Source organism: Hemiscyllium ocellatum, chromosome 5 (assembly GCF_020745735.1).
Source record: "Hemiscyllium ocellatum isolate sHemOce1 chromosome 5, sHemOce1.pat.X.cur, whole genome shotgun sequence".
NCBI classification, from domain to species: Eukaryota; Metazoa; Chordata; class Chondrichthyes; order Orectolobiformes; family Hemiscylliidae; genus Hemiscyllium; species Hemiscyllium ocellatum.
The window spans coordinates 55086231-55097439 of NC_083405.1; the positions used below are offsets into that span (position 1 = coordinate 55086231).

General features: G+C 42.5%; 1 protein-coding gene across 1 annotated transcript in view; it reads right to left on the bottom strand.

Annotated features, from left to right (window-relative positions):
• The window catches only part of LOC132816192 (electrogenic aspartate/glutamate antiporter SLC25A13, mitochondrial), a 187810-nt gene extending 176975 nt beyond the window's left edge, over positions 1 to 10835 (bottom strand). The window contains exons 1-2 of the mRNA XM_060825688.1: positions 10785 to 10835; positions 8572 to 8714 (exon numbers count right to left, since the gene is read on the bottom strand). Of these exons, the coding sequence (XP_060681671.1) occupies positions 8572 to 8714; positions 10785 to 10835 (194 nt within the window). The remainder of the gene's footprint in view (positions 1 to 8571; positions 8715 to 10784) is intronic.
• Positions 10836 to 11209: the final 374 nt, after the last annotated feature.

An 11209-nucleotide genomic window follows, 5' to 3' on the forward strand; every position in this document is an offset into this window, starting at 1 on the left:
ACGATGTTGTGCCGAGATTTAATACTAATGTAAAATATAGTAACAACCCACGCACCCCTCAACTCACTGCTATCCATGTGCATGTCCAGCAGTCGCTTAAATGTCCCCAATGACTCTGCTTCCACCACCACCGCTGGTAACGCATTCCATGCATTCACAACTTTCTGTGTGAAAAAACCTACATTTGACGTCTCATTTATACCTTCCTCCTAATATCTTCAAACTATGACTTCTCGTACCAGTCAGTCCTGCCCTGGGAAAAGTCTCTAGCTATTGACTCTATCTATTCCTATCATTATTTTGTACACCTCGATCAGGTCTCCTCTCTTCCTCCTTCTCTCCAGAGAGAAAAGTCCTAGCCTATTCAACCTTTCTTCATAAGGCAAGCCATTCAATCCAGGCAGCATCCTGGTAAACCTTCTTTGCACCCTCTTCAAAGCTTCTGTATCTTTCCTAGAAGAGGGCGACCAGAACTGAACACAATATTCCAAGTGTGGCCTCACCAGGGACTTGTAGAGCTTTCTATAACATTTTCGCAGAGTCAGACAAAACAGAAACAGACCATTTGGTCCAACCAATCCATGCTAAACATAATCCCAATCTAAGCATGCTCCTGGTCAACCAAACCTTTCCCATTTGTGAATTTATCCAAATGTCTTTTAAACGTTGTAATTGTATCCACATCCACCACTTCCTCAGCAAGTTCATTCCACATATGAACCACCCTTTGTGTAAACAATGTGTCCTTCATGGCTGTTTTAAATTTCTCTCTCTCACCTTAAACATTTGCCCCCTAATTGCAAAATGTCCCATCCTCGGGAAAAGACAACTGCCATTAACTCTACCAGGTCACCTCTCAACTTCCTACAGTCCACTGAAAAAAGAGCCTACCGTCCACTGAAAAAAGAGTTAGCCTATACAGTTTTTATTTATAAATCAAATTTTCCATACCGGGAAACATGCTGGCAAATTTCTTTTGAATCTTCTCCAATTTAATAATTTCCATTTTATAACTGGGCGACCATAACTGAACACAGTATTCCGGAAGAGACCTCACCAATGTCCTGTACATGACTGAGAGTCACAAAGCTATACAGCATAAAAACAGACCTTTTGGTCCAACTCATCCAGATATCCTGAATTAATCCAGTCCCATTTGCCAGCATTTGGCCCATACCCTTCTAAACCCTTCCTTTCATATACCCATCCAGGTGCTTTTAAATGTTGGGATTCCACCAGTCTCCACCTTTCTCTAGCAGCTCATTCCATTCACGCAACTCTGCGTGAGAATGTTGCCCCTCAGGCTCCTTTTAAATCTTTCCCCTCTCACCTTTAAACTTTGCTCTCTAGTTTTGGATTCCGCTATCCTGGGGAAATGGACATTGCAACTCTGAAACTCAAATGAAGGCAAGACAGCTAAACACCTTTATAACCACCCTGTCCATACGTGATGCAAGCTTCAAAGAATTATGTACCTGAACTGTTAGGTCCATCTGTTCTACGACACTATTCAAGGCCCTACAATTAATTGTATAAGCCCTACCCCTGTCTGTTGTACCAAAATGCAATACCTTTCATTTATCCAGATTGAACTCCATCTGCCATTTTTCAGCCCATTGACCAATTTTATCATGTTCCAACTTCAAACTTCTCATATCTTTCGGTAGTATCCTTAAGTTTTATTTATAAACATATTGAAGAGCTGAACACCACCTATAAAAGTCTAAAGAGAGAGCGAAGAGCAGCAAGGAGGGGACATGAAAAGTCCTTGGTTGGTAGGATTAGGGAAAACCCAAAGGCTTTCTATAGGTATGTCAGGAATAAAAGAATGACTAGGGCAGGAATAGGTCCAGTCAAGGATAGCAGTGGGAAGTTGTGTGTGGAGGCTGAAGAAATTGGGGAGACACTGAATGAATACTTTTCGTCAGTATTCACTCAGGAACAGGACATTGTTGCCGATGTGAATATTGAGTCACAATTAATTAGAATGGATGACTTTGAGGTATGTAGGGAAGAGGTGTTGGAAATTCTGGAAAGGGTGAAAATAGATAAGTCCCCTGGGCCTGATGGCATTTATCCTAGGATTCTCTGGGAAGCAAGGAAAGAGATTGCAGAGCCATTGGCCTTGATTTTTATGTCCTCGTTGTCTACAGGAATAGTGCCAGAAGACTGGAGGATAGCAAATGTGGTTCCCTTGTTCAAGAAGGGGAGTAGGGATAACCCTAGTAACTATAGGCCGGTGAGTCTTACCTCTGTTGTGGGCAAAGTCTTAGAGAGAATTGTAAGGGATAGGATTTATGAACATCTGGATAGGAATAATGTGATCAAGGATAGTCAGCATGGTTTTGTGAAGGGCCAGTCGTGCCTCACAAACCTTATTGAATTCTTTAAGAAGGTGACTAAGGAGGTGGACGAGGGTAAAGCAGTAGATGTGGTGTATATGGATTTTAGTAAGGCGTTTGATAAGGTTCCCCATGTTAGGCTACTGCAAAAAATACGGAGATATGGCATTGAGGGTGAGTTGGGGGTTTGGATTAGGAATTGGCTGGTTGGAAGAAGACAGAGGGTAGTAGTTGATGGTAAAGGATCATCTTGGAATGCAGTTACTGGCGGTGTTCCGCAAGGATCTGTTTTGGGACCATTGCTGTTTGACATTTTTATAAATGACCTGGAGGAGGGGCTAGAAGGTTGGGTGAGCAAGTTTGCGGATGATATGAAAGTCGGTGGAGTTGTTGACAGTGAGGAAGGATGTGGCAGGTTACAGCAGGATATAGATAAGCTGCAGAGCTGGGCAGAAAGGTGGCACATGGACTTCAATGTAGCTAAGTGTGAAGTGATTCACTTTGGTAAGAGAAACAAGAAGATGGGGTACTGGGCTAATGGTCAGATACTTGGTAGTGTGGATGAGCAGAGGGATCTTGGTGTCCATGTACACAGATCTCTGAAAGTTGCCACCCACGTAAATAGTGCTGTGAAGAAGGCATTTGGCTTACTGGCTTTTACTGGTAGAGGAATTGAGTTCCAGAGTCCTGAGGTCATGTTGCAGTTGTATAAGACTCTGGTGCGGCTGCATCTGGAGTATTGTGTGCAGTTTTGGTCGCCATACTATTGGAAGGATGTGCAGGCACTGGAACGGCTGCAGAGAAGGTTTACCAGGATGTTGCCTGGTATGGTATGAAAATCGTATGAGGAAAGACTGAGGCACTTGGGGCTGTTTTCATTGGAGAAAAGAAGGTTTAGGGGTGGCTTGATAGAGGTGTACAAGATGATTAGGGGTTTAGATAGGGTTGACCATGAGAACATTTTTCCACATATGGAGTCAGCTATTACAAGGGGGCATAGCTTTAAATTAAGGGGTGGTAGATATAGGACAGATGTTAGGGATAGATTCTTTACTCAGCGAGTCGTGAGTTCATGGAATGCCCTACCAGTATCAGTGGTGGACTCTCCCTCTTTATGGGCATTTAAACGGGCATTGGATAGGCATATGGAGGATAGTGGGCTAGTGTAGGTTAGGTGGGCTTGGATCGGCACAACATCGAGGGCTGTATTTTTCTATGTTCTGTGTTCTAAAAACAGCCAGGAATAACTGCCAAACTCACATCACTAAATACATCATTAACATACTTAAGCTTGGAAATGATTTAGAGATGCTGGTGTTGGACTGGGCTGTACAAAGTTAAAAATCACACAATACCAAGTTATAGTCCAACATGTTTAATTGGAAGCACACTAGCTTTCGAAGCGTCGCTCCTTCATCAAGTGATTGTGGAGGATACAATTGTAAGGCACAGAATTTATAGCAAAAGTTTACAGTGTGATGTAACTGAAATTATACATTGAAAAATACCTTGATTGTCTGTTGAGTCTTTCATTTGTTTCAATACCATGATAATTTCACTTCTTTCATGTGTAAATCACAAAACTTTTTTAAAAGTTGCATTCTCAGGTTAACTGTAAAATTGGTGTTAGCTAGGCAATAAGTTGAAGGTGTTCTCTGTCTGTGTCATGACGTTTAGATTGATTCTAATCTAAAAAATGAGATAACAGAGTTTCACATGAATTCATACAGTTTTTGAGCAAAGTACAATGTAACTCTGCAAGTACAAATTCACCCCACAAACGTATATGTATGTGTGTGCATGTGGGTCTCTGTAGCTGTGTGTTTTGTGTGTGTGTGTATGTCTGTCTGGTTGGAGGGTTGTGAGTGTGAGAGAGAGTGTATGTGTCTGTGTGTGTATGTGAGTAGGTAAAAACAATGACTGCAGATGCTGGAATCCAAATTTTGGATTAGAGTGGTACTGGAAAAGCACAGCAGTTCAGGCAGCATCCGAGGAGCAGGAAAATCAACATTTCAAGCAAAAGCCCTTCATCAGGAATACAGTGTGTGAGTGTAGAGTATCTTAAGCCTGTGAGGGAGTTGCATGTGTGAGTGTGGGAGTGTGTGTGTTGCTGGTGTGGGGGGTTGTGAGTGTCTGAGAGAGAGAGAGTTTATATGTGTGAGTGTAGAGTGGTCTAAGTCTCTGCGAGGATGCATGAATGGGTGTGCGCGTGTCTGTGTATATGTGTGTCCATGTGTATGTGTTGTATAGGATTGCCTGTGTGTATGTGTAGGAGTGTCTGTGTGTGTGTTGAGGGATACAACGTTGGCTGAGTCACACGAGTACCTGCCACATACATGGTGGGCAGGTACTCGTGACTCAGTCAACATTGTCTATCTTATACGTTGTAGGCAAGGATGCCCTGAGGCATGGTACATTGGTGAAACCAAGCAAAGGCTATGGCAACAGATGAACCGCACAACAATCAACAGACAGGAGTCAGCAGTCCAGGACAATCGACCTCGGACCTTCGGGTAACCATCCTCCAAGGCGGACTTCAGGACAGGCAGCAGCAAAAAGTGGCCGAGCAGAGGCTGATAGATAGGCTCTATACCCAAAGGGAGGGCCTCAACCAGGACCTTGGGTTCACGTCACACTACAGGTGACCACCATTGCACTATACACACGCACGGACACTTCTATACACACACACACACACACACACACACACACACACACACACACACACACACAATCAGACACACATCCTTACAGACACACACACTCCTACACCCACACATGCACCCCCTCACAAACTTAAGGCACTCTACACTCACATATACACACACGTATAGACTCTCACACTCACAACCCCTCAACCAGACAGACACACACACAAAACACACAGACACAAAGACTCACATGCACACACATACATATACATTTGCAGGGTGAATTTGTACTTGCAGAATTACATTGTACTTTGCACAAAAACTGTATGAATCCATGTAAAACTGTTATCTCACTTTTTAAGATTAGAATCAATCTAAACGTCATGGCATAGACAGAGAACACAGGGGACTAACACCTTCAACATCAATTTTACAGCTAACCTGAGAATGCAACTTTTAAAAAAGTTTTGTGATTTACACATGAAAGAAATGAAACTATCATGGTATTCAAACAGATGAAAGACTCAACAGACAATCAAGGTATTTTTCAATGTGTAATTTCAGTTACATAACACTGTAAATTTTTGCTATAAATTCTGTGCCTTACAATTGTGCCCACCACAACCACCTGATGAAGGAGCGGTACTCCGAAAGCTAGTGTGCTTCCAATTAAACCTGTTGGACTATAACCTGATGTTGTGTGATTTTTAACTAAGTTTGGAAAGGTCTCAAATGAGCAAATCTTCTTTGTGCAGTCCTCCTAGTCCAAAAATCGACATTTCTTCATCCCAGACTTTGTGGACATGAATAACAATGCCTTCCTGAAATTTCAATTTTGTAGCAGACAGTGAAATGTTGGTTGTTTGACAGTCCTGCAGTACTGAATTGCTCATTTTCAACTTGTACACTCTGTACTCTCCTTGAATTCATGAGCAGCATTTGTCTTCTCTTTGCTGAGGACATGAAGTTAAATTACACCACAGATGACAAATATGATTATGTTACCAATGCTTGTTAACACGTTCTGTTGCATTTTTCTCCAGATGAAGACATTGGCATGGTCTTCCTCTGCTGGCATATACATTCTTCAGTAACTTCCCTCATTTACTAAATATACTTCTCCAATCTTCAATTACTTTCCTGGAAACATTAAACTCTTGTGCTGTTTCTATCAGTCTTTCCCTTAAAATTGAACTGCATGCTTGTCATTCATTCTCAAACACAGTGATAAATCATGCAGTATTCGCTAAGTTTGTCGATTGGCTAGGAGTCTGCTACCAGAATTGGAAGACGACACCCTAAACATTTCTGTACATAAATTTTTTAAAAAACACTGTAATTACTGATAAGAAACTATCAATCAGAATGCAATTAGTTCCCTGAAAAAATAGAACTGACCTTGACATAAAACAACTTTTACATGAGTATGTATGATATATTAAATTTTAACTCGATGTGCAAGTAAACTGCGGAAACCACAAAGTTCGAACTGCGGCACAGTAGCTCATAAGTGAATACAAAATACTATTGTAGTCTCAAATAAGAGTGCCCTTCTGATAGACTTTCACACTTAGAATATCAGATGCTTTCTCTCTCAGCCTTTGAGATTAATAAGGATTGTGAAATCAAAGTAATTTATCTCTTTGCCTAGGCTCTATCAAGATATACAAAGACAGCAACTTTATTCTGTAAGAATTAACAACCACCTGTTGCACACATTGTTTCAAGATTTGATGTACTATGCTGCTGAAAGTGAACTGAATATATTCTCCTCATTGCAGAGCCTTACATGGGGCTTTCCACACTCTGGGTTGTGAACACCAGGGAATCACAAACTGAAACTTTGGTGTCATGAGCTCTAAAGCAACAATGGCTATTGTGGAGCTCTGGCCAAGTGCTAATAGCTGTGTAGCCCTGCGAGTCGTTGTGATCTAACTGACAAATCTTTGAAGCTTGATTCCTGACTTGAAAAAAAAATACAATGGAGAAGTTACTGTGTTGACTGGATTAAACAGACTCCCCTGATGCTGTCACCAGTCTCACATCAACAGTCACCCTGTTCCTATCATGACACACTCACAGTTTTCTCATGTACACCACCTTCTATGCTCTCATGGTCCTCTCACATACCTTCCCCCTTCCATTGCCCACAGGCCTCTCACCCCACCACACTCTCCTCCACACCATGAGCACAGTCACATGTCACTCACCCCATACGCCATAGAAGTCACCCCACCCCCACCATTTTGTGAACGTGTCTTCAATAAACAATTTCTAGCCATTGCATCACCAATCACTTATTCCTTGTTGATATGTGAATAATGGGGCTGTAGTGCAATCAGAAGTTGTGCCTGCTATCCAAATAGGGGTAAAAAATGAGGTCTGCAGATGCTGGAGATCACAGTTGAAAATGTGTTGCTGGTTAAAGCACAGCAGGTCAGGCAGCATCCAAGGAATAGGAAATTCGACGTTTCGGGCATAAGCCCTCCTGATGAAGGGCTTATGCCCGAAACGTCGAATTTCCTATTCCTTGGATGCTGCCTGACCTGCTGTGCTTTAACCAGCAACACATTTTCAACTGATATCCAAATACTCAAGTTCACCTTCTACAAATACAAATCTTATACATAATCACAGTGAGAAGTTGAGATCTCCTTATCAGACTGGTACCTCTGTACCTGAGCCCCTAGGGAAGAGATTTTGCTGTGCATTACTGGGCCAGCCATTACATTTGGTATTGCTGGGAATATGACAAGATGACCGTTCCTATCATATACATTCTGACGATCCCACTTCACTCACATCCTGCTATATAGCACGAAGTGCAAACTGCAGACAATACTACCATAGAGGTCCTGTTTTCATCAAACAGTCTCTATAAACACCAACTCTAATGATTCCCCGACAGTTCTTTTTCCCAAATAGTCAGGATTTGTACTATGTTCAGACAATACAATCTCACCACAAATGACACAAGCAGCAATGGATCTCTCAAATTGTAGAAACACAAGTTCATTTGACTGAACATGTCTATGCGAGCCAATAATAACGATCCAGTCTAATTCCACTTGCCTGCTGTGACAGGGAGAAAACCATCTACTGTAAAACCAGGAAGAGCATAAGTCTCACTCATAGCTACATATCTACTCTTAATGAATTATTATGGAACTACTTTTTCTGTAGTTTGGTATGTTAGTTGTTTGCTAAGTAATAATTAAGTGGTCATAATTTCAGTTTGTCACAGTAAAAGTTTAAAGTGAAGTGAAATGTGGCATAATTAGGACATTTAAAAGGCATCTGGATGGGTACAAAATGGGAAGAGTTTAGAGATATGGGCCAAATGCTGGCATTTGGGACTAGATTAATTTAGGATATCTGGTGGGAATGGATGAGTTGACCAAAGGAACTGTCTTCATGCTTTACAGCTCTATGACTCAATCTTGACATGCAATTCTTTTTGACAATTACTGGGAAATTAATCTCTTTACAAGTTATCAACCTACAAGGAGATTGTAATGATGAACATGCCAATATAAATTAAGAGAAGCAATATGGTATTTGACAAAGAATATGCTTACCCAGTTTTTGACTGATTCACTGCACCTACAAGCAACTTCACTGTCTCAGGATTAGATTCCATGCCATTACGTAAATTCAAAAATCTTCTGACAAAGTCATCAGGTGACATGTATCGCTCCCCATTCTTCTCAATGGTTGCATACTGAAAAAGAAATTTCATCAGTAGGTAACAATATATTTGGAGGCTTTAACTTCCAAAGTCATTCTAAACTCTGAACTCCTATATTATCATTTTTAAACACAGTTTCCTTGTCCATTTTTCAATACAGTAACTTGTTTTATGCAATAACTCGCAGTAACTTGCAAGTTATCACTGTCAAGGCCAGTATTAATAGTTCGTCCATAATCGCCCTCAAAAAAGTAGTGAAGAGCATAAACTGTTTTCTTGAACAGTTGCAGTTAATGCGGTATAGATACGCACACTACTGTTCAGAAGATATGTCCAGGATTTTGATTCAGAAACAGTGATATCATTCCAAGTCAGGATGGTCAGTGGTTTGGAGTGTTCAGGTGGTGGTGTTCCTATGTGTCCGCTGTCCTTCAACCTAGTGGTTTGCACAGACCAGAAATCTTACGTGAATCAGCACATAAATAATCTGACTACAAGAACAGGTCAGAGGTCAAAAATTGAAAGTAAATGACCACCTCAAAACCACAAAATATCTACACCATCTCATTCATTCGCAGCCCCTTGCAGACAAGGTTGGCTCTGTTTCACTCTCAGGGCAAGTCCATAGGTGGCTGTAGAGACTGATGTGACTACTGCAGGGTCTGCTACACTTGGGCTCGGTGATCGTCACAGGAAGGGGTGGGATGGGACAGGATGGGACGTTGGTGTGACAGCATGTTCATTTCACTGTTTATGCCTGGGTTCCACTTTTTCTTGATGGCAAGCTTCAAGGTGCTCAATGTATTCCTATATGCTCCTCCTCTACTTTGGATGGTCTTGAGCCAGTGATTCTCAGGTATCTCTGGGAATGCCACACTTTGCCAGTGAGGTCTTGAGGGTATCACTGAAGCGCTACCTCAGTCTAAGTGGGGCTCGCCTGCTATTTCGAAACTGGGAAGCACCTGCTTAGGGAATCTCGTCTTGGCCATGGAGACTGTGGGCTCAGCCCATTGTAGGCAATTAAGGGTGGTCAGTGTCTCGATGCAGAAGATGTTGGCCTGGTTAAGGACATTGGTGTTGGCGCATCTTTCATCATAGTGGATTCACAGGATATTGAGCAGGCAGTGTTGATGATACTGCTCCAGCACCTTGAGGTGTCTGCTGTAGACAGTCCATGTCTCAGAGACATATAGGACTGCAGGAACCATCACAGCTCTGTAAACCATGATCTTAGTGTTGGATTTGATGTTGATGCCTTTTCTTCAGCCAGTTAGCACTCTGGAGGCAGTGCTGGATCGCTTCATGAATATTTGCTTTGGCCACTGGACATTTCTGAGGTATTGGATATGCTCAACGTTCTCTAAGGCCTCCCTGTGGACCTTGATAATCGGGGGCTTCGCTGAGTAATGCCAGGCTAGGTTGGAAGACCTTCATCTTGCAGATGTTCAGGATGACACCAATTATCTCATACGTCTCAGTAAAGGTGCTGACGATGGCCTCGAGATATCTTCTGAGATTACACACACACCAGTGTCATCTGCATAGTGCAGCTCCATGACACTGGTTCGGGTGACTTTAGTTTTGGCTTGAAAGTGGCAGACGTTGAATAATTTCCTGCACGTTCTGTAAGTTAGCTCTACTCCATCAAGCAGCTTGTTGGCAGTGAGGTGAAGCATTGCAACGAGAACAATGTTGCATGATGACATAGCTGTACTTGACACTGGTCCGTGGGCGGCACGGTGGCTCAGTGTTAGCACTGCTGCCTCATAGCACCAGGGACCAGAGTTTGATTCCAGTCTCGGGCGACTGTATGGAATCTGCACATTCTCCCAGTGTCTGCGTGTGTTTCGTCTGGGTCCTCCGGTTTCCTCCCACAGTCCAAAGATGTGCAGGATAGTGAATTGGAAATGCTAAATTGCCCATAGCGTTCATGGATGCGTAGGTTAGCTGCATTAGTCAGGGGTAAATGTAGAGTAATACAGTTGGGGAACGGGTCTGGGTAGGTTACTCTTCAGAAGGACAGGATGGACTTGTTGGGTCCACAGCGTAGGGATACTATGATTCTATGAATGGTGGGTCAGTGATGGAGTCATTTGTCATTACCACGACTTCCATTTTGTCATGGAGCAGGCGAAGGAATGTATCAAACTTCATGGCAACCAAAACGGAGAAGGATGCTCCATATTGCCTCCTGATTGAGGTATTGAAGGCTTTTGCGAGGTGGAAGAAGGCCACATACTGAGGTTATTTTCCCTGTATTTGTTCTGTGCTATAAAAATCATATCTGTTGTGCCCCTCAATGACTGGAAGCCACACTCACAGGGTTCTGTTGTTGATCAGTGTCCTTGAACGCACTCCACAGCATGCTACATGCTATGAGCTCAGCAACACCCCAGCTCTGAACGAAGTAGGGAAGACTTTCCATCAGCTTAAGAACAACAAGGCTGCAGGAACAGATGGTAACCCTGATGACATATTGAAACGCAGAGGCAAACGCAAAGGCACACTCTTGTTTGCCTTATCTGGAA